The following is a 24079-nucleotide window of genomic DNA, read 5'->3' on the forward strand; positions in this document are numbered from 1 at the left end:
CTTCAAATGTACTTGGGCTTCAGTCTCATCATGCAGATGCATGTTTTGAAGTAAAATCACAGCAAATATCTTCAGCAGATGCATTTTGCCTTTCTGAGACACAGCTCAGATAGGAGGACCATTTGAATGCATCTTTTTGTTACAGTACTTCCAAATGAGGAACATAAACTACACCTAATAAGTAAATGCTGCTGTATCTAGGTAGTGATACCTGTTTTAAGGTAAACCAAACCATTATCCTCATCAAATATCCTGTCCTGCGATAGTAGGGATACTGGGCAGAAAATCATGTAGAAGTCTGTATTTGCCATTCAGATGGGTTTTACAGGCATTTAGACGGTTGACACTGTGTGCAGCAGTATTTACGTTGGCTGTGTTGACACAGACAGTCACAGAAGCTGGTGCCACATGCAAGGCAGAAAGGAAAGAGAGCAGAGACTACACAGACAGAAGCCCAGAGAAACAGCGTTACACAAGACTTTGTTTTCCTGAATAATGCAAATCTCAATTTCTGGCTGGCGGTTGCTTATCTGTTCAAAAGGACACCGAGTTTGCTGCTGGCTTCTGGAGAGTGAAATTCCACTGGGATTTCTTTGCTCTGCTGCTAAGTCCAGAAGCTGACGACTGCCAGGCAGGGGGCAAGGAAATCTATCTGTTTGCCTGTTTTTGTAGTGTCTGGTAGTTTTGTTGCCAGAGATCTGTGTTACTGAGCTTGGAAAATGAATAGACGTTTTGCACAGGCTGGATTCTTGAATCCATGTGATGCCTCTAAAAGCAAGCAATCTTCTTTTTGGCTCTTGTAAGAAGTGGAGATAAACTAAATAATAATGACCACTCATTTTCCTGCCACTTCTTCCTGAATGTGCTTGGTGTTGAAATCTGTGTGCTCTGGGGAATGCAGTATTCTGCTTTTACTCAAAACTTTTCTTCAAATCATAGCTTATTTCTCATCTATTGTGAAGTTTCCATTTACCGTGGCTGGCCATGCAATTGATAACGCTGTCTGCTTTCAGAATATCTCTCCTGGTCTCTTCTACCTTTGTCTCCAAGATGCCCAGAGAGACTTTCTTAAAAAGTATCAGGTGACCCTTTGATCAACCCGAGACACGATCAAAGTTTCTCCCCATGATCTGTTACTTAGTCCCTTGCCTGTCCCCCAAGTTTAGACTTGAAATCTACTTTCCTTTGAAACAGTCATCAAAATTTAATGATACACCATTGTTAGTCCTGCGCCAAGCATAATAATTCCTATCTCCTGCTGTGGGTTTTGGTTCAATATGGAAACAAAAAGTGAGACACAGGGTAAACAAGCTCTGCATTGATAGCGGAGATTGCAGCCTCCTGCAGTTACAGGAAAGAGTTCCTAATAATGAGGTAATTTTACAACAAACCCCAGCTGCCCAAATCATCATAGGTGATTTTTATTTGTGAAATAATGAAGTAGCTTGAAGTTTTGATTCTTATTTTCAGAAAAATATTGTGGACTTGCGTATTAACCATTTGTTTTAATAGCCTTTCTTCATTCTACTCATGGTGGGAGACGCTCGTTTGACTTCTGATTGTGAGGAGAAATGGTTTTGAAGAGCGAGGCACAGTGAATCTCTGTTCTTCTGTAGATTGCTGCCAAATAGTCCATTTTGCAGTTTTTAAAATTGTCGCCTTAAGTTTTTTTTAGAAACATGGAAGGATTTCTTGTGTGATACTTTAATATAAAATATAAGTTTTGGAATTAACCCACACACATCATTGCAATTACGTGCGGTAGAAGGGAATGTGTTGCTGTGTGAGGAGCCTTTTGATATTTTTTGGAACATGAAATAATTTGCTAGTATAAGTTTTGGTCTAGCATGTTGACACGCATTAGTTCATAAGGACCACTTCTAGTGGTGGCCTAAAAATTGCATTAGGTTACAGGTTTAATTATGCTTATATATTTTTGTCCAGAGTGCAGTTTTCTTTTCAGTTGGCAATATAAGAAGTTCTTAATGGCTACGGTTACCAGTGATTGGAGAGCCCAAAACATCTGTGAGACCAAATATGTTAGCCAGCCAAGTTTGCCAACAGAAAACAAGGCAGGTATTGTTATAGATACCCTAGAGGGAAGAAGGGTATGAAAACTGGTGCATCACCAACTTGGTTGTTAGGCTTTCTTCTTCCTGCAGCTGGTGGGGACTCTGCCCAGACAGGGATCCTGACCTTGGAAAGCTCCACCTAGGTCCTTGTTTGAACTTGCTGGGATTGTCTGTTGTGTTCTTCACAAAAGAAATCAATGGATGATATGCAACCTAACGTTTGGAGTGCTTGCTTGTGGGAACTGTCAGGCACTACAGGAAGATGTGGCTTGCCCATGGGTGCTGAGGGCAGAAGGGTTTCATTCATGGATGCAAATAATCTGTTAAGTTGGTCAGCTGAAGAGGAGTTGGTGGCAGTAGGCATGCAGAACTAGCTTCTCTGCAGAGAGGAGATGGTTCTGACATCTTTCTGCAGCACACATTGTCACCTTGTGCACAGTTCCCCTTTTTATTGTGCTTAAGAACACCTGAGAGCAAAAGATCTGTATACATTTTCTTTGCTAAGAGCCTTTTCTTTGGAGTTTGGAGGTGACCTGACCTCATATTTAGTTAAGTAAGCCAGAGGCCAGAAATTGGATCACGGAGATGATGTGTTTTTTGAAGTTCAGTATTGCAGTCTTGTACTGGTCACGATCACTGTCAGTTGTGGTACTGCAGTGAAGAGGAAAGTGTCATTCCTAACAGGTCTGCTCCTCAACTCACTTAGGGCTGGCTGGCAGTTCGAGTGAAGTATCTTGTTATCGAGTCTGCCATATGGGTCTTTGTGGCATCTGTTGTCTTACAATTTCTTCTAAGGTCTTTAGAGTGATAAATAAGAATATGTAGTCATAACTGCTGTCCCGTTTAACAGTTCGTGTGAATATCAGTAACACATAAAAAAGAGAATAGTCAGGCTGAGCAAGTGAGGAGGCAGCTGTCTTAAGATAAATAAGTGATAACCCTTAGCCTCTGAAAAGAAAAGTGGTTTTGAATTCTGAAACCTTGACTCAAGTGGTGAACATGAATCTTGAAATTATTAGTAACAAAGGGTAGGTAGTAGCTACCTATTAAACTTAAACTATGGTTTCATGTAATACTTATTTTATCTATAACCTTCCCAATTTTGTCCTAGATTTACTAAGTTAAACTCATGCAATCTTAGGGCCTAAGCAAAACTAAATGCCCTGTTTTAAAGGAAATGAAGAACAGCTAAAATGTAGAAATGTTGCTGTTGGCAAAGTTTTTTTTAAAGCACCCATACTGGGTTGGGGGTGAGGGAATAACATTTATGGTGTCTATCAACAAAATGCTGAAAAGAACCAAGGCAGGGGGAAAGCCTGTATAGTTAAACATCTGAGAAAAGGAAGTTATTGGAAATGCAGAAGCCATGTAAAAGTGTGAAAAAGAGAAGACACAATAAGCTCTAATGAGCTAAAACTGTTGAAGTTTCAAACAGCTTAAAAAACAAAAAAGTCAATAATGATTTAAAAATTCATCAGAAAGAGAAAGCTTGCCAGATATTTGCTGGAAATATAAAATACGTAACTGTGAAGATTCAAAAGACGAAGTGTAGTTATCAAGGGCATTGAATCAATGACACAAATCACCCTGATACGAAGAAGTTTTGGGACTAAGGAACCAAGAGCTTTAAAGACTTTATTAAGATCATAAAAAATAGAGATCATAATATGAAAAGGTAATTACTAAAAGAATATAAGAATTCAAAAGAAAAAAAGTCTTGAAAAGCTGAGATGCAAAATGCAAGCAGTAAAGGTAATAAAAAATTTAAATAACTACTGAAGAACTGAGATGATCAAGGAGAGTATGGATTTAGTAGGAGACAGAGGAACAACCAATATTAGAGAAAGCAGAAATATTCCCTGTCTGTGCTTCAGTATTTTTTTCAAAAAAAATAAATGAGTTTTGATTAGGTAGTCAGAATAGAACTTTTTCAAAGCAGTCACTGAGCTAAAGGAATTATCGCTCACAAACTTAGGAAAAGTGGAAGTGCTATTATGATAGCTACTCTTATGAAGGGAGGAGAACTTGGGAACTGTATGCTAATTGTTCAGACTTTATCACTCAAAAAGTAGTAGAATCACTTATTAAGGAGTCTGCAAGCACCTTGAGAACAATCAAGTGAGTAAAAGAAAACTTCATGGTTTTGTTAAGAACCATCTGAGATAGCAAAATACACTTTTCATCTTAATAAAGTGATGGACCTTGGGAACAAGAAAGTAGCAGTTAATAGCATAACTCTAGACTTAGCAAGCTTTCTGTCACTCGCAAATTATAATTATTTGTGCAAGCTTTGGGGTTATGGCTGAGGCAACATGCAGAAAACATGCTGAAAGAGTGAGTGAAAGTTTCATTTGACTGGGACTTTTTAAGTGAAGGCTACCAGGCATCTGTCTAGGAATTACTGCTGTTCTGTGTTTTTGATTTGGATGAGAGCTCATTTATAAGATTTATAGAAAATCCTCCCGTTGACAAAGATTGCAGAAATCATGAAAAATATAATTGAAACGATCCAAAGAATTTGGAAAGTGTTCAAAATATTGTGAATTTTATCCCGTCAAAATAAATCCAAAGTAGTGCATCAGGAAACCGGTTAGATACATATTTAAAGAGCAGTAACTGCCCAAAGAGCACTATTTATGGAATGCTGCTAAAGAAAATTGTGGGGATATTTTGGTATTTGGTGTTGGGGGTTTAGCAGTGGCCAAATGTTGCGTCCTGCAAACTCCTAAAAATATTTGGACAACCTGGAAGAAATGCAGATGAGAGCATTTGGAAAGATAATAGGTTTGGAAATCTCTGAGAAAAGTTGAGAAAACTGAGTTTATTTGGCTAGGAAAGAAAAAAATTATGTGGGCACATACGAACATGTATGTTCTGGTACTGAAAACCTCTTAAGAAAAACACAGAATTGGAACTGAGACTGTGATCATGGATTTTTATGTGCAAGCAAGCAATAGTAGAAAAGAGAAATGGTTTAACACACAACAAATGTGATTATGGTTAGCACTAAATCTTTTAAACTCTTGTTAATCTTGTCCCTCTCTTGTTGAAGAGGGAAATACACCCAGCAGTTCTAGGATCTCCTTTATAGGGAGTTTTAAAGAAACTGCTGTTCTAGATCACAGAGACGTACATTTCATATTAATTGCAGAGAGTTTTCATAATGGATTGCTTTTCCACTTTTTCTCCCAACCAATTACTTGAAGAGACACTGATGGTGCACTTATTCCACTTTTTGGAGTGTTTTGAAGAGACACGAAGTCATACATCATTACTCAACCTCTTGAAGTTTGTGTAACCCCTTCAAAGTAATCTTTTACCTTGCTGTGTTGGAAACCAGAGTTGTTTACACAAAGTGCAAATCCCCGGATTAGTTTTCTTATGAGCCTTCTTAAAAGTATACTATAAAATCAAGTTGAAGAGTCTGGGTCTGAGGAAAAGATTAATAAAGAAGTACACAGTGAACTCTGGGGAAGTGATATTTCTATAAATAATTAATAGCTAAAAGCCATTTCAGAAAGATTGGTGCCCTGCTGAGTTCATTATTAAAGTAGTTGCTGGAACTTTCAAAAGCTCTTAAAGTTGCCCTTCAAGGTTTGTTTAGGTTTCTGTCTTTCTGGAGTTGAGTTCATTTTATGATAAAAAAAAAAAAAAAAAAAAAAAAGCTGATGGCAAATATTGTGAAGATTTGCTTTCCAGTGGAAATATGACACTATTCACTGGGCAACTATCTACAGCAGTGGAGTGTTTACAGATATCAGAAGATATGAAGCACTTTTAAGGACATTCTTTTAGCAAGTGTTAGCCCCATGAAACTCAAACATACTTTAGCGATAGTATTTACATTTAGTAGCATTTTAAAGAACAGTGACGGAAATTGTTGCATACATTGCTTAGTAACATTTTGAGATACATATATGTTTTTTATAGATATCTAAAATATATAAATACAGATTGCTTTGTTTAGTTGTACGTATTTTTGTTCTCATATCTTATATTTCCTTTTTTTTCCCTCCAGGATTGCAGTACTGGTGCTATGTTTGATAGGAATAGATAAAACTGAATGTATCACTTCCATAAATACAGGCTAAAGGACCTGACTGAAATCCTGTTCAAACACAGTGGGAGATTCTCCTGTCTAAAAAAAGCTTGTAGTCAAACCAGAGAAGGATGAGAGAGGAGTCCTGTTTATCTCCCTTACTAGGAGTTGGCAGTTAGACTGAGTGGGGACAACAAAGCAGTTTCTTCAAGTACATATTGCATTTTATTGCAGAATCAGGATTAGAATCGTGATTCCCTATATCCCTGTCTGGAATGGCTCTGGCAGAAGGTAGTAAATGAGCATTATTGTAAAACATTAGCTATTTCATGTTCCAGTGTAGGTACAGATAATTTACAAGAGTAAGATGTACTGGCAAATAATATTTTGCAGCTACAGCATTATTAAAAATATTTCTTATATTTTTTGTAAGAGCTTATGATGTTTTGTAAGAGTTCATGATGTTTCTTTTAAAATAACGGGGCAGTACTTAAAATTTGGTTTAATTGATAAAGTATAATAGAAACCTTGGGCTTCAAGGTGAATCTATACCCAAAGGAAAGCTTGGTGACCTGATTCTGGTTATCTGGGGCTTAAGAATTTTTAAAACCTAGGCAGTGCTAAAAGTTATTCACTGGTAATAGAGTGGTGTGTGTGTTTGTGTACGGAGTTATGTGTTAGAGCAGTAAGGACTCTTGGAAATTCTCTTGATGGCACACATTTTTTTTCTGTTTTACTTTTCAAACTAGTTAAAATGTTTACAGGTAACACTGTCTCTCAGTGTGTCCAAGTAAGATCATAATATATCAGTTTTCATATCTCTGTGTCCTTTAATCAATGTTTTAAGGATCATAGAGCAATGCATATCATAAATACAACTTTTTGATGTTGGTATTCTTTGTTGTCTCCTATGTCCCCCTTCCCCCAGTCCCTTTGCGAGGAGGAGAGAAGAGAGTGAAGAGGAAATAGTTTCAAATGATTTTGCTATAGCAGCTCAAATGCATTAATAGTTTATAAATGAAAGTGAAATGTTTTTCTTTAATTTAAGTAATTCAGAGACCATATGGTACATATCTAGAATCACCTAAGTGGTTAATTGCATGTTAAATTCCTTTCCTCTTCCCTAGTGTAAACAACTGCAAAAATATTTACATTCCCTGCCTTGCTAGATTTATTTATCATTTTATAATAAAAACACAGAAGTGTTATAAATTGAATTCTTAATCTCTTGCTTGACTTGCTTTCTAAAATGTCAGCGATGTCTCTGGGTTGGTTTACTTTGTGCTCTCTCCCACTCCTAGCACAGAAATGCACCACTCTGAAAAACTGTGGAGTACTGACATTAAGCAAGTTAGGGGGGGCAGTATAAAATGTGGTTTCTTGGAATTAACTTTCTGTTATTCTAAACAAGATTAGAAACTGCAGCTAAGGAAGTGGCCTTAAAACTTTTTATTGGATTTTTTTATTATTGTGAAACTCTAGAATGATGATGATGTAATTCTATAAAACTTAGAGGAGTTCAGGCCAAAAATACAGCAAGAAAGTTGACCAAACAGGCAGATGCATACCTTTTGAAAGAATCGTCACTCAGTAGGGTTTCATCAGAGGTAGCCCCTGGCACAGAGAGTTTGCAACATCTGCACCCCAAAACTCATTAAATTGTTTCTTCAAGTGAGAATGAATTGAGGATGTCTTCAAAGCACACTGCAAGCTTATGTAACCAGTAGGGGAAGAAATCCTGTGATTTGTTTCAGAATCAAATTCTTTAAGCTATAAAATGTATGTGATAATCCTTTTCTCATGTCATAAGTAAATTAGTAGTTTAAAGAGAAAGGTGGAAAAAATAAAAAAATGAGCAAAGAAGACGTTCAGTAAGGGGCAGTCATTCAAGTAGATTAGCACATTACTTCTGGAAGTCATGGGTTTGAGTGAAAGAGACTTCAATTTTCTCTACTTGATGAATGGTGGTTGTTGCATCAAGGTGTCTGGTCCTTGTGGTGAGACCTCTAGAGTATCTTGCTTGTGTTTTGAGAAGGGGGATATTGAACTTCCACCTGGGAGAGAATACAGGTTTGAAGAGCGTGACAATGCAAACTGGAGTCAAAGGTAAATAGTGAGACCAGATCTGCTGGTCATGAGGTAATACCGTTTTTTATTTTGCTAAAAGCGTGCTTTTCCACTGATATTTTAAAACAATGTCTGCACAGCTAGTGCATCAGAATGGGAAATGTGCTAAGGTGGATGTGCAGTGTCTGATCGTATCTGCACCACACCATGAATTTACTGGTTTTGTGTGCTGAAAACTGGCCGTGGAGTTCTTGCTCCATAAACTGCAGCTCTGTGTTCTTCGTGTGTATAGCTAGCTAGGAGAGGGAAGGGGTTGTCCCGCTCCACTCTCAGCTTGTGTGGCCTCACCTCAAGTACTGCATGCAGTTTTGGCACCACAGTCTAGGAAGGACATAAAACTATCAGAAAGTGTTCAAAGGAGGGCTACAAACATGGTGAAGGATCTAGAGGGCAAGACATATGAGGAGCAGCTGAGGCCCCTTGGTTTGCTCAGCCCCGAGCAGAGCAGGCTGAGGGGAGGCCTCATGGCGGCCTGCAGCTCCCTCACGAGGGGAGCGGAGGGGCAGGCGCTGAGCTCTGCTCTCTGGGGACAGCGACAGGACCCGAGGGAACGGCATGGAGCTGGGACAGGGGAGGGTCAGGCTGGGGGTTAGGGAAAGGGTCTGCACCCAGAGGGTGCTCAGGCACTGGGACAGGCTCCCCAGGGCAGTGGTCATGGCACTGAGATTTCCGGAGTTCAAGAAGTGCTTGAACAATGCTCTGAGACATAAGGTCTGATTTTGGGGTGGCCCTGTGTGGAGCCAGGAGTTGGACTTGATGATCCTTGTGTGTCCCTTCCAACTCAGGATATTCTGTTCTATTCAACTCCAGCTCCCGCTAGAAGGAGTGGCTGACATTGCCACAGGAGTGCCAGTGCTCACTCTCAGTGTGCTTGTTGGCCTGCCAGAAGCGGCAGAATTCCTGTCCTAGAATCCCACTATCTTACAAACCTTACTTCTCAGCAGAGGGAAATAGCTTGTACTGATTTCCATGCTAATTGCTGTTCTTTTCTGGCTCATGAGTTACCAGAGCCTGCAGCTTCTTTGTGATTCTCAAGAGTTTTCCACCCATGCTGATAGCCAAGTTCAAGGGCATTAGGAACAGTAATATCAGCTTACTGCCGGAGCCAGGGGTTCTCCACCCAGTAGCCCCTGAGATAAGTTGGCTGCTCCTCCGTTGAGTTTCCTGCCAGAATAAGAATTTAATTAAGAAAGGGGATGGGGGTGGCACCGAATCATCTCCATCATATATTGTTCCTCATGGAAACTGTTCAACAACTTGCTCCTTGATGTAATTACTGTAGCACGCATTTTGTAATTTGAAGACTTAAATGATGTAAATACTTTTCTTAATTTAGTGTTGGTTCTTTTCAGGTCCTCACTTGTGATTTTAGTTTTAAGATGCAAAGTAAAGTGGACTTAAATATACTGTGAAAGAGCTGAAGTAACAACACAAGCTGCTGAAGAGCATTTTGAAAAGTCCAAGCACTAGTCAAGAATTTCTGTAGTTTGCTCTTCCTTTTCAAAGGAAATAAGAGGATTTTATACCATTTATACCATGTAATTAGTGGAGTCCATGAATAATGATTACTCACAGTCAAGCAAAAACTAGATTATTGTGTAGTGAGTTACCTGTAGTTTTTTGCTTTCAGTTTTGTCTTTTTAGGATCACATCTGAATTCCTGTATGAATTGATGTTTGTGGTAATCTTAACACTTGTAAATTTAGAAATCAAATGATTGAATCTTTAATTAGCTTATGTAGTCTTCAAACCAGTTTATGTGAGCTGATCCTACCATGTTGTTAAAAGGAATGAAGTGGCTTAACTTTTAAATAGAAGCTAAAAGTAGTAGTAAATTATTTATTTTCTCCAAGAACAGTAGTCCTATCCCCATCCAAAGGCAAAAAGATAAATATTCCTGTCCCCTGACTACAAAGGCAGCCTTTGTGACTAGTTTGGGCAAGGCTCCTAGTCTGAGGTAGCTAAAGGAAAATGAACTGAATCTTACCCAAAGAATGTATCCTACAAGTACTTTACTTAAAATTCCTGAGAAGGTGTAATGTATCAGTATGGCACGTGTATCAGTGAGGTATTTTTGTTTGTTACAGGAAGAAATGGAAAGGCTTCACACATTGGAAGCATTCCAGACGTGGTTATAAGGGAAGATTGATAATGTTGGTGAAGAAAAGGCCCTTTTAATAATTGCAGTGGATCAGTCGCACACCTTTATTTCAGCCTGTTGTGTTGGATAAAAAGCAGGCATGAACATGACCCGTGAATGGCATATTATCATACCCCATGGGCTATGCTGTAAAATGCACACTGTTTTATAAACTCCTGGAATGGGTTCATGGAACTTTTTGAAGTAGGTGATTACTCAGAGTCTTCATTAACGTTCTAACTGCGTACCAAAAATGTAACATTTAATAAGGAGAGTGCCCTAGTTCTACATGTCTAGCTTTTATCCTTTCCAAAAGGGAAATTGATATGTCAGGATTTTTATATATATGAAGAAGTCATTCAGCTATACAAATAACACGGTTAAGAAATTAAGACGTTTTTCATCTATAGGTAGTTTTAATAAAACAGAATTTCATGCTAAAAGGTGAATCATGTAGTTTTAAATACCTTTACAGTGCTGTGGTTATTTTTTATTGTTCATAGAACTTCTTAAAAGAGTACTAGTCTATACGTATCAACAAGACTAAGTGCTGGGTCCTGCACTTGGGTCATAATCTGCCAGGGTAATTTTAGACTGGATATTAGAAATAATTTCTTCATGCAGAGGGTGGTCAAGCACTGGAATGGGCTTCCAGGGAAGTGTCCCCGGGAGGTATTTAAGTGACTTGTGCATGTGGCACTAGGGATATGGTTTAGTGATGGGACTTGGTAGGTCAGGTTGATGGTTGGACTTGATGATCTTGAAGGTCTTTTCCAACCGAGATGATTCAATTATTTACTTGGGCTTTTTGCATGTTTGTTACATATATCTTAATCTCATCTGTATAAATTTTTTAACAGTTTTTAATGCAGGCAGGTAACTCCTTGTGGGGGCAGAGGGAGCACCTTAATGTTTAAATATTTGTTTACAGGTAACAAAGTCCAATTTGGAAAAGTTAATTACTAGAACATTATCAAATAGGAAAATATACTTGAGTAATGTAATAGATAATGGGTAATGGTAGAATATTGAAGACACAGAATGAAGGGATTGAGAGCGTCTGATCAAAAACTTTGTGTGAGGACTGAAAAAAAGTTAAGAACAGGGAATGATGACATCCTAGAGCATTTTGTACTCTGGAGTGTAGAAAAAGTCTGCGCTGATTATGAAAATATTTAAAAATCAAATATAGACTTCAAACCTCACTAGGAAATGGTGTGTTCATAATCTGATTTCCTGGATTGTTGTTTGCAACATGAATAAAATCTCAGTTGCACAATTCCTTTGAAGACTGAAGTTATCTTATATTACTCTAGGTATTTAAAAGTGTGTTCCTTTTGTACTCCCAATGAAGGGAGAGTTGTCTGTACTATACCTGTCTTAGGCATCTATCTCAATACAGATTAACTCATCCCAATTTCTCTCTCTCCCTCTTTTTGTTAATACCACTTTGTCGCCAATGAATTTTTGAATTCTCAGCTTCATCATATTTGAGAGCCTTCCCAAATGCAGAGAGTTGAATAGCACCTTAGCTTGGTTTGCTGTATCCCTTCCTTTTATGTTTTGAAAGGAAGTGATGTGAAGTCTCTTACTTAAATAAGCTAGCAAAGACAAAGTCAAGTACATTTTTGTGTAGACAGAGGGAACTGAGTCCTGTTTTAGGTGCACTCTCTGAAACGAGGTTTTGGTTTTGGACAGGCTGCTGAGAAGCTGTTTTCCTTGCTTGCTTGTGATAGTTTCAATAAACCTGATGAGTGGAGTAGCTCATCAGGCTGATCATCAGCCCATCAGAGGTGAAGATAAGCTCTTTTAGGCCCAGAGAATTAAATGTCTTAGAAATAGCACAGGATCTTACTTATACCAGGGTATTTTGTGGACATTCAATGTAAAGAAAGGCAAGATGAGCAATGTAATCTGGGCTGTTGAAAGACTCTGTCCTTGTTAAAGCTTATATGATGCATTAAAATCATTCCTTTCTGAATGGAGTGATATTCTTCTATATGCCAAGCTCACGGAAAGTATTTTCCTTTGTAGCAGAAAAAGCAACTTGGATCTTTCACTGAACAGATCAATTTGGGAATTACTTAAATTTCTGGGTAGACGAAACCAGTTCATCATTAAAGCTTTTCACATGCCTGCAAGAGTTATACTCTCAAGTCAAAACTTTGAATCCTCAGTTTGAAAACTTAGTATGGAATAAAATAAAAACTGACGTGATTTTCCTGTAAGCTCTCTGGTCTGCTTCAAACTGTGCTGTTAGTTTAGTGATTATGGTTATAATTAAGGGACTAGTTAGAAAAACTGGAGGCAGTAAGTATAAACATGGCAGCCATGACACTTTTCAGAGCAAACTGGAGAATCTGTATCCAAGCTGACTCTTTTTGTATGTTTGCATTCTGGTGAGATATGGTACAGTTGGAGTTTACTTTAAAGAAAAAAAAACAAATACCAGTCATTCTTAGGCATTTGCATCATGCCACAAAGCCCACAGGAAAATTGAGGACTGGGGACATCTTTCATCTCCCCTAAAAGTTAGGCTTCTGCTTTAAACTAGTTGTGTAGGCTGCTTGTAGAGTCTAGGTTGGGTCACCTGTAGCAAAGTCCATGTATTTTGGACACCTGCATTAGGGTGGAGGAAACCACCTTTGGATGACTGAACTGCAGCTGACTAGAACTTTTTTGTGAGTGCTCCTGAAAAAAGAGAGCCAAGAGCTTTGTTTCTCATCGAAGAGATGGTCATGGATCATGGATGATGGTCATGGATCATCATAGATCATGATGATCTGGATAATAGGCTGCTGTTTGCTACCTTTTTTAAGGTAAAAAAGACTGATTAAAAGCCAGATGGTTTATTTTTCCACAGTCTTGGTTGCTGTTCTTTTAAAAATATACATACATCTTTGTCTTGGCAAATGGAGAGCAAGATGATGATTGTCACTTTCTTGAATAAAGAAACGTAGTTTATTTAATCTGCCAGGAGTCGAGAGATTGTTACTTAGAGTGTGAAGAAGAATTTCAGTCAAAGGTAAATACTTCTAAAAAAAACTGCTAATACCACCTCACTTTTCTCTTTGGCTGCCTCAGAATTTCAGCAATCAGGTTTAGGATAAGAAAACAAGCATATGACAGGCTATGGGTTTAAATATAAAACATCTGTTAGGCTACTTTACTGTTTATCTTCCAGTTCCTCTTTAAAACTCTGTTTTCTATAGTACCTAAAAAAAATAATCTTGACACCAGTCATATCACAATAATATTAAGACCTTTGTCTTCATATAGGACGACAAATAAGATATGGGAGCTGACTCCTCTTTGGTTTCCTCAGAGAGCCAAAAGGGCAGGAGTACGTTTCTCACTCCTTCATCTCTAGATTCATCATCTTCAGTTAAAAAAAAAAAAAAAAAAAAAGTATGTAAGCCTTTAGGGAAACAGTCTCTTTTCAGCCTCCACAGGGCCGTGAGAAATCTCATAAAAGTTGGCTCTGCTTTGGGCAGAGGTTGGACCAGATGACCTCTGGAGGTCTCTCTCAATCTAAACTACTCTGTTGCAGTCAAGGAAAGAGGGGGAAAAAATGTATTTATTTCTGTGAAAGTAAGGCTGATACTTCTGATTGTATCTGCTAAGAAAACAGAAGAAAATAGTTGACACCAAAGCGGATTATAAAAGAAGTCCACCATCACTGGAATGAGTCATAAAGTAACAATATAAAAATGAATAAGAATATAATTACAGATGGTAATCTGCTATGTACATACATTCGAGAATGTGGAAACAAATCTGTGAACAATGACATTGTGTATGGATGTAATTCATCTACCTATGAGGCTTTTGGCATATGGTAGGCTGTATTTTGCATGGTATTAAATACAAATTCCTATGATCTTTTTTTTTTTTTTTTTGGTGGCAAATATTTTTAGAAGTAACTTTTCTAAGTGTGATACTGCCATTATCTGCATGGAAAATGGTAAAATGTGGCATTACATGTAATATGGTGATTATGTTTTCTTTTTGAGACCAGTAGAGCAACATGGCTTTTATCACATTTGGCCACATTTTTTATTTCTTGTTTTTCTTTCCTTCTGACCCTATTTATGTATAATTTCAATGATGATAATCAGCATATTGGATGTACAGTATTTAGCTTGGAAAATGCTTTGTATAGTAAAGGATGTGTTCATTCTGGGATTTCTGGTTGTGGTTGCTTTTTTTTTTTTCTTTTTTCAGCCGTTCCATATTGTAACACTAAAAGATTTTTTTCCATCATACTTAGGAAAACACAGAATAATTTAAAGAATTTAAAAGATTGCTTCTGTTCTGTTTTTTGTTCTCTTCTTACAGGCCTGGCATCTGAGATTCAGTCATCTTGTGGGCTATGGTGCCAAATACTACTCCTACCTCATGTCCAGGGCTGTTGCCTCCATGGTGTGGAAACAGTGTTTTGCTCAAGACCCGTTTGATAGGTAAAAACAGAGAAACTTATTTTCGGTGATGATTGAAATGATGAAGTGTTGTGCCACTTGCTTGTGGAAAGCAAGAAGCAAATGTTATACATGGGGCAACATAGGTTGATGGGCTTTTTTAATGCCAAATAGTTTTTAGCCTTTTTGTTTAAGAGTATAACTAAATAGGAAATAGCCACAGATATAAAATGTACTTTGGGACGTGTTCATTGATGCAAAGAATTTGTGTCTATGTTTTAAAATGCAGGTGTGCCCAATGGGAGGCACTGAAATCCATATTTAGATGTAATTAGAGAACTTGACTTTCATAGGTGCCTAATTACTTGTAATTTTCTATTGAAATCAAAAGCAACTGCAGGTGTTAAACAAGCCTCATGTCACCAACTTCAAAGCTAAGTACAGCTGTTCTACTCATTTTGCTTTGTGAAATTAAAAGGTAAATTGTGACATTAAAACTTTTAACTGTTCTTACAGCTTAGGTAATTGTCCTGAGTGTTGTAGCAGAGTAACTTTTCCCCTTGGAGCAATGAAGGTTAAAATGTCGTCCACAGTTTAACTTCCATAAACATCAATGCATATTCATATGTATAAATTTTTGCCTAGTTCAGTTAATTAAAGTATAATTTTAAATGTAATTTGAATTTGAGGAATCAACATGGGATCAAGGCAGTCGTTATTTCAGGGTGGAAGATTTCATTTAGTCTTTGTCTCTGAGTTATGCAGAGATCCTTGAAGAAAATACGACAAAGCTGGACAGGTTGCATTTGCAGATTACTCTAACATCTGTGTTTCTCCAGGGCGATGGGTGAGCGGTATCGTCGAGAGATGCTGGCACACGGTGGTGGAAAAGAGCCCATACTTATGGTTCAAGGTAGAAAAAACATTGGAACTGTTTGATTCCCTTGATCAAGGAAGAAATATCTTAGCTTTATTTCCCAATCTGGTCTTTCTAGTTTCATTTTGGTTTTTATTGGATTTGTGAAAGAAAACTTGTTCATTTATTTTGTTAAGTGGACTGGTTGTCAAATTTGTGTCTGGTTATCAACGTGGTGTCATGGTCAGTTGAACCATTGTTATCCACAGAACAAAACCTACACAGAGGTACTTGGGATGAATTGTTGGAAGAGGTTGTATTACAAAGCAGTCTAAAGAATTGAAAATAAGTACATCATATTTGAAAGAAAATAATTACAATTTTTAGATACAAAAAATGCATAACTTTTACATACATTAAATTTCGTAGATCTACTTATTTTGTACACAAGAACTTGAACTTTTTATAGCATCATCAAAATAGCTTCTATTATATTAATACTTTCAGTAGACATTCTTGTGAAATGGAAGTCTGAAGGCTGTAATAACGAAACATGGCTCATCATTCCTCTCAGTATTACATTTGCTTTTTGAATATGGAAAACAACTTTTAAAAATCACTTATAGCTATAGAAAACATACTACACTTAATCTATTTTAAAAAATGTCAGGAAAATGAAAAAAGTTTGAGAAACTACTACTTCTATCTCAGATCTGTCAATGAGATCAGGATAAAGACTTCCTCTGTAATGTTACAATATTCAATAATTTTTCATTAGAGTCACTATTCCTTCTCTGAGCACTTGTTAAGGACTTCGTTTTAGGAGCATCTTTCAGTTTGCTCTGAAGTTGTTAATATTATGAATGTTAATTCATCAGCCACTGATCACTCCAGCTTGAATGACTGGAAATTGCATTTTTTTAAAGACAAGTAATATGGTAGTAATGTGTTTGTATTTCATCATGAACTCAACAGTTTCACAGCTAGAACATTCAATTTTTTGACCTGTTTGTCTTTGAGGGCATAACCTCAGCACTCCTTAGACTCATCATATATTAGGCAACTATATATCTTTAGAGTAGTCTTATTTTTATTTCTGATCTACAATTTTACTTTTCCTTCAGCATAAGTCTACATCTTTTAAACTTGCCCTTCTTTACCGCTCTTGAAGAGTCTGTTTTTGTAACCTAACTTTAAAAGCTGCAGCTTGAGTATGGGCTAAGTAGTCGCAAGACAAGAACTTACATCTTCACAAGCAAATCCAATTAATATTGTAGGTCATATCACAGAGGAAGAAAGAATGTTTTAAAATACCAGTTACATTTGTTATATTTTCTGTTTCATATTTCTGGGGCATATTTTCAATCGTTGAGCATTATTGGAGTCCTATTGGAATGCCCGAGAGGCTATGCTGAAGTTGATGGCAATGTGCTCCTTTAAATCAAATATTATTTGAATGAAATTTGCAAAACACATTTGTGGATGGACATACATAAAAATCTATGGACCTACATCTATGGACCTACTGCTGGCTTTCCCCCTTGCATATGGGCGAATACAGTTGAACATGGTACCATCAGTTTGGGGTTGAAAGTATGTATCAGTTATTTTTGGATAAAATTTGTGACTGAAATTGATCTGAAGAAGGAGCATTATAGTTTATTTTTTTAAGTTTAAAGGAAATCTGAGTATGATGAAGTATGGAAAGGCTCAGTGAAATCACACAAACGAGTTTAGCTGTCTTGTAATGCAATAATCAGATGTTTTAGGCATTTCAGTATTCGTATTACTCATGCTTGAAGTCCTCAGCTCATTTAGTGCAGATAGTTCATCACTGAGTGCTCAGTATCAGTGGTGAATGATGAAGTGACAGCTGTGCAGCCTGGTGTTTGAAGAAGAGAGTGAGCCATGTTTAAGGAATAATTGTGCAAGTTGATGTTAATGATAGAATAATGGAATCCTTTGTGATGTAACCAAAGAAACCTATGTATGGAAGATACGCAGTTTGATTTTTTTTTTCATTTTTTTTCTTTAAATCAGTAAGTTCTTAAATCACTAAACAGAATAGTGACTTTACTACAGTGTGTCACTATAAGACTAGTAACTGTAGTGCTCCTGCTGGTACGTCTGTTCAGTCGTAAAGGAGAACCAGGCAGCAATAACTCCTTTGCATCAGCTTTAGCATGAGTGATACCTTTGATAAGAGCACAGACTTGCAGAAGACAGCGGATGATTTCAAGCTGTTTTCACTTTTGTATTCTGATTTTTTTCAATATTACTTTAGAAAGAAATTTAAAAAGATATTCAAGATCATAACATGATTAGAAAAAGGCCTTTATTAATTGTCAGTGTCCTTGCCTGTGCACATTGTGAAGTTCATTTGTAGACAGTGTGAAACTTAAACAAGCAAGCTTGAGTTACTCCCTGAAAATTGAAATTCAGGTGACTCAGGCCTTTTGACAAGTTAATAATTTGATTGCTTGTTTTGGATTATGTGAGATTAAATCACAGAACACAAATGATGGAAAAGCTTATTGTATGTTTACACTCAAACACTCCACATCTATTAGAAGAATTGAGAATTTAAGGAGAAAATTAAGAACAACTACTTGTTCTTTAATTTGTTTAGGTTGCCATTTCAATCAGCATTTATTCCTTTTTATTTGTTATGGATATTCTATAATACTTGATTTCCATCTTTTATTGATTTTCATCAGTTACAATGCCATGCTCCCATAGCAGATGACCAGACTCCTGACTAAAGACAAATTGTACTGGGTGTAGCGGCTTGTTGGTTTTATTATTTTCCAGAGAAACACTTCAGATTTTGTGCTCAGTAGTACCCTATTTAAAAGAAAGAAAGAAAGAAACAAACAAATGAACAAACAAACAAACAAACAAAAAACCCCACAATTCTATATTTTTTTTCCTGATTTTTATTTAACTTTAATAAAGGCATGCACTTGTTCAAGCCTGACTTCTGTATGTGGCCTCACCCTTGAAGTGTTTCCATATCCAATTGTGAAGTTAGCCATATTCATTGATGGTTTGATAGCAGATAACTTCACAAGCACATTTCATTTATTCCGTTTCTTTATTATGATTTTCTTCTCAGAAGCTCTCTATTGTCTTTCTTTTGTGCTTGGATATGACCCTAGCTTTTCATCTTTCTCCCACACAACTCCATAGATGTACTGATTAGGGAAGATAAAGGATCTGACCTGCCATCCGGTGGAGTCAGTGACAAGATTCATGTTTGGGCTAGTCTTTCATTAGAAAACACAATACACTTTTTGGAGTTTGGGTTTGATTCTATTGGCACCTGTTCCCATTAAAAAAAAAAAAAATCAGCTCAAAGGCTTTTTGAAACCTTTTAAAGCATTTTCTGAAGTGACCCCTTTTATGTTACCCCTTTGATAATACAAAAATAGTCACAAATATGGATAGCAGGAGTAATAAAAAAAAAAAAAAAAGTGGAAAACTCTTTGTCCAAGAGGTTTTCTTCTTTTCTTTAAGGAGAAAATGCAGTTTGAGATGAACACGATGTCTCTGTCCTTGTGGGATGGCCACATGGCTCTCCTTCACTGGATTGCATGGCATTAGGGCTTCCAAACTCCTTCAAAGATAGGTAACCCAAGTCGCTTCCAGGTCCAGTTGCAGGTCTGAACAAGACTTAGGTGTGCACCATCCCTCCCCCTCTCCCTTGGCACTCCCTGGCTGGAAAGAAACCCAGGTGCATAGGCAGAAAGTGAATTGCAGAGTGGAAAAAGTACAGGGCTCGATGATTTGGGTACTGAAAGCATGGAACAGACTCTGGAGCGTGCTTGTCCTGCTGCTTTTGTGCAGGCAGATTGCCCTTTGGGTCTCTGAAGAAGCCCATGTGGAAAATCCACGTGCGGTTGTGTTCTTGATTGATCAATGCTGCATTGTTTTGCAGATAGTCATACTCAGTTGTGTGCACATGTAGTAATCAAGCCGCCTAAATCTGTAAATAAACATGCATTTGCTCCAGTGTAGTTTGAAAATTTGTTTTTCCATGCCTCAAATTGTACTTGATAGAATACTTATGATTTGAAGAGGCTGTAAAGATCTTCAGATAATGATTTTGTCTCTTTGAAAGTACAAAACCCATGCATAAATCCTGAAAGGTGGTGTGAGTGGCAACATATGTTAACTCAAAATACACGGACCCAAAATAATTAGTGTTCCAAAGGGGCAGAGGCCAAATTCTGCCACAGGCTTTATTCTTCTCCCAATTTCCAGTGATTGTAGGTTACAGCTAACCATCTCTCAAAAGGGTGTGGTTAACCACAGCGCTGTAATGTGAAAGAAAACTTCAAAGCAGGGAAGATAAGCTATGCAGTTGCCTTAGGCTTGGGAGAGACTGAGCTGAAATAGGAGGGCTGAATGTATAAAACACACTCCTAGATTTTAAAACTGCAACCATCAGACATTGTGGACATCTTACTAAATCATTTAGACCGAAGTGCTGAGCACATGCTGATCCTAGTTTGATATATTTTAATGGAGTTTAAAGGGAGACGTGGACCATTCTCAACACAGCTGGGTAGAGTAAGAGGTTAAAACACGGAAATACCATCAGTGTCTGTTTCTTATGGAGTTGTCTGTTCTGAAATCTGTAGTTATTTATTTCATAAGGGCATGCTTATTTTACTGCAGAAGTTCTTCACTGATGACCTCAGTTACTCTTCGTCCTTCCCTTTCAAAAGCAAATTCTGCTGGTGTCTGCTTTTGATGTCAGTGATGGGAAAATAGCAATGCAGTAGACCGCTAATGCAAGAAATCTGAAATCTGTTTGTATTATCAACAGCTGGAACTACTGGGTACGAGGTCATTTGACATCACTATTGCCAGAAAGGCTTTGAATTCTCCTACTTAATTAAAACAAACCATGTGGAGACTAACTAAATATAGTTTGCAGCAAGTTTTGAGTGAGATTTGGTAAGACTGTGTTTGGCTGCACGTCCGACTGTATTGTAGTTAATTATGTTTCTTTTACTCAGTTTGTAATATCCAGGGATGGAATGGTTTTATTGTGTTTTGCTAACTTTATACAAGAGGGACGTTAAATCTGCTCAAAGATAATCCCAGCAGCAGTTTTGTCTCTTCCCATACCTCAGAACTGAGCATTATATACTGTTAACCTTTCTGCTTTTGTGACATATTGATAATCGGGGCTTTAAGAATTCTTCACAGCAAAATAAATTTTAGAGTGTCAAGAGAATTAGCTAAATGTCATCCAGCCAAACTGGTTTTTACAAACTTAATATTTGAAGGTTTGCGTTTCTTTTTTTTTTATGTATTTTAGGGTTTGCAGAGGTGGAAGTTGTGTGTATTATGGCCATTTTTATACTTCAATGAAAAATACTGCCTAGACAGCACTACAGTCATCCCTCCATATTGATATCTGGTAGAAAAGGGCATACTGGCTATAGAAAAATGGTTCTTTTATAGAACATCTTAAAAATTGAAAGGCTCATGTAATCATTTAGGTTGGAAAAGAGCTTCAAGATCATCAGGTCCAACCATCAGCCTGACCACTGAGTTCTATCACTAGACTGTGTATATCCCTTTGAGTCATGTCCACGCATCTCTTAAATACCTCCAGGGAAGACATCATTTCACCCAACTTCACATTTTTATACCTAAGCTGGTCATCTAGGTTTCTTTTTTGGGCTGTGGGAAAAAAATAGATGCTTCGTAGGCACAATTCATCTCATTATAAAGTAGACTTCTGAAAGAGATCAGATGCTTGGCAGTCATGAACTTCTTTTTACTGTTCAGTCTCTAGAAATAGAGCCAATTAGTTGAGATGTAAATGTCTGAGGTAAAACGATGCCAAAAAAAAAAAAAAAAAAAGCAAAATGATTTGCACTGTTGGGACTGGACCACTTCATCTCCATGAAGGACAAAGCTCCAGCAGTCGTGCACGTCAGTCTGTGTTCCAGTGAGTTGCCATCTGCATCGCTTCCTTAAGGCATTCTCTCCACTTTTGAGCAAACTGCAGGAAAATACTATGGGTTTAAACTGTTTATCTGTGTTAAGGCTGCTGGGGAGCAAAGATACGTGTCCCCCAGCCATCCCAGTCAGGAACCCGGGATAGTGAGCCTGCAGTGCTCTGGGGAGCACAGGTTAGCAGCTGGTGTGGGACACATCTGTTTCTCAGCCCTGTGTGTTGCTTGTGATCTTTCATTGTGAACTGGAAGAAATTCCACAGCAATTTTACTGCCATTAGAGCAGATGACAAGTTTACCAAGTGCTTAGAGATATTTATTCTGTTCTCTTTCATTTTGAAAATCGCTTGATGCAGACTTCACTTAGCAGCATTTCAATCAACCTATATCTAGTACGAGATTTGTCTTCCTCTGAGTGCTCAGTGTTAACCTACTGGGTCGTGGCAGTTGGTGTTGACATTCGCAACGTGTTTAAAACAGATCAAAATGGGATTCTGTGAGGTGTCAGCAAGAAAATTCCTTCAGTTGCTCACACAACACTACCTCGAGCCGGTCTGTTTCCTGGTGGGTTTTGAATCATTGTGCTTAGGTAAAAGATTCCGGTCTTTTAGCAGCAGGCAATTATAGTTTCCACTGAAAGCAAATATTGTTGAGGATGTGAAAGAATATAAAATTATGTACCGTAGGTACGCTGATCAGAAAGGGTAGAACAAGGTTATATTTACATTGGCAGTTGTCAGAAAGAACAGAAAGAACAGAACACATCAAAGAAGTACGAAGATTAAATTCTACGTTATTTGGCAGCCATACTGTTTTTTTTTTTCCCCTGCTACAAGTAATGCAGTAAATTTCCATATATAATCTTGAAAATGTTAATAACAGTGAAAAGCCCCAACACTAATGTAATATTTGTTACAAAGAAACATCTGAAAATAATTTACATGAGATATTCTTGTGCTCTCTGAAAACTGGGATGCTGGGGAGGAAGGTGTGAGATTTTTGGTTGGTTTGCTTGTAGAATTAGCTGACAGAATGCTTGAACATGATTCTTCATTGTGCTCATTTCCCTGTCTGTTATTCCGTAGCCATATGATACAGCTAACATACTAGTGAATATTCCTAATAAAAGGTAAATCCTTGTACTGTAAAAAAGCAAACTACAACTGCAGCACACTGAAAGTGTGATGTGTTTGGGTATGTTTCATGCCTCGTGATGTATTTCAGAGATGTTTGTACTTCAAAAACTAAATGCAATGTTTTTAAGGTGTGTAGTACTTTGAGAAAGCACGTTGTTTTTTCTGGCTGTACCAGGCTAGAGACTCAGTAGATAAGGCTTTAGATCCTTCTCAATCAACATTTCCTTCCAGCCATTTGGAAATGACTGCATCTAGCCTGTGTCTTGGTTACATTCCTTTGCAACAGATATAATTCTCAACCTAAGCAAGATTGTAGTGATAAAAAAAAAAAAAGTTCACAATCTTAAACCTGTCAATTCTGTGATAACATGTAATAGGTAGCTTGAATAAATTAATTACTGCCTGTATGGTATAATTGCATTTATTTCTTGACAAACACAGTAACCCTTTCTGTCATGTTGTGACATTAAAAGCTCATTAGTTTATCATTGGCTAATCTTTTGAGGTGATAGTGTTCTTGCTAACAGTCTGTTGTCTTGGTTTTATAGGTATGCTTCAGAAATCGCCTTCAGTTGAAGATTTTGTGGATGCCCTTGTTTCAGACTTAGACCAGGACTTCGAAACTTTCATCACGGACTCATAAAAGTATTAAACAGAACTGAATTATTTTACGGAAGATTGCATACATCTTAATTGTGGTTACAGTGTTGTTGTGACTGGTTTTGCTTCTTGGTGAGCACTTGTACATGTTTGAATATCTGTGTTGGTGGAAGAGTAATAAATTATCTCATTGGATCACCTGGTTTCATGTATGAAGATGATGAGATGATGGATTTCCATTCCACAGGAGCACAGAATTTGAGAAAATACTCTAATACGTACCGTTAAAAAAACTGACCTTGTAGAAACAGATGGTTAAATGGGAATTGAATTCATCCTCAGGGTGGGTGGAGCAGTGCAAACAGTCTTTGAGTAGACAAAGTGGTTCAGTGTTAGCACATAACTGTCAAGTGTCATGACCCATAACTGTGTGCATGGGTCCTTCTCACACGTGCCTGGATATTCTTTAACCTTTCTTAACTGTTGTTCCTTGTGGGAGTTCTGCACTGGGGAATAGAAAATTGTGTTCTCAATGGAGAAGAGAAATTGGAAAGAAAGTTGCAGTGGAAAACCTAGAAATGATTTGAGATAGGCAACAAAAAGATGGGAAAAGAAAAGCTGTAGTCATACAGGTATGTGAAGGAAAATGTTAGGATGAGAAGGAAAGAAACACCTTGCAACATGAAAATGAGAAAAGAGGAAAAGAGGAAGCCCAT

At 37.5% G+C, this 24079-nt stretch overlaps 1 protein-coding gene across 1 annotated transcript in view; it reads left to right on the top strand.

Moving 5' to 3' along the window:
- The window catches only part of MIPEP (mitochondrial intermediate peptidase), an 84582-nt gene extending 61024 nt beyond the window's left edge, over window positions 1-23558 (top strand). Inside the window, exons 17-19 of the mRNA XM_038175167.2 lie at window positions 14717-14838; window positions 15636-15709; window positions 23312-23558. Coding sequence (XP_038031095.1) covers window positions 14717-14838; window positions 15636-15709; window positions 23312-23406 — 291 coding nt within the window. The 3' untranslated portion in view covers window positions 23407-23558. The remainder of the gene's footprint in view (window positions 1-14716; window positions 14839-15635; window positions 15710-23311) is intronic.
- Window positions 23559-24079: the final 521 nt, after the last annotated feature.

Source organism: Anas platyrhynchos, chromosome 1, assembly GCF_047663525.1.
Source record: "Anas platyrhynchos isolate ZD024472 breed Pekin duck chromosome 1, IASCAAS_PekinDuck_T2T, whole genome shotgun sequence".
In the NCBI taxonomy this organism is placed as follows: Eukaryota; Metazoa; Chordata; class Aves; order Anseriformes; family Anatidae; genus Anas; species Anas platyrhynchos.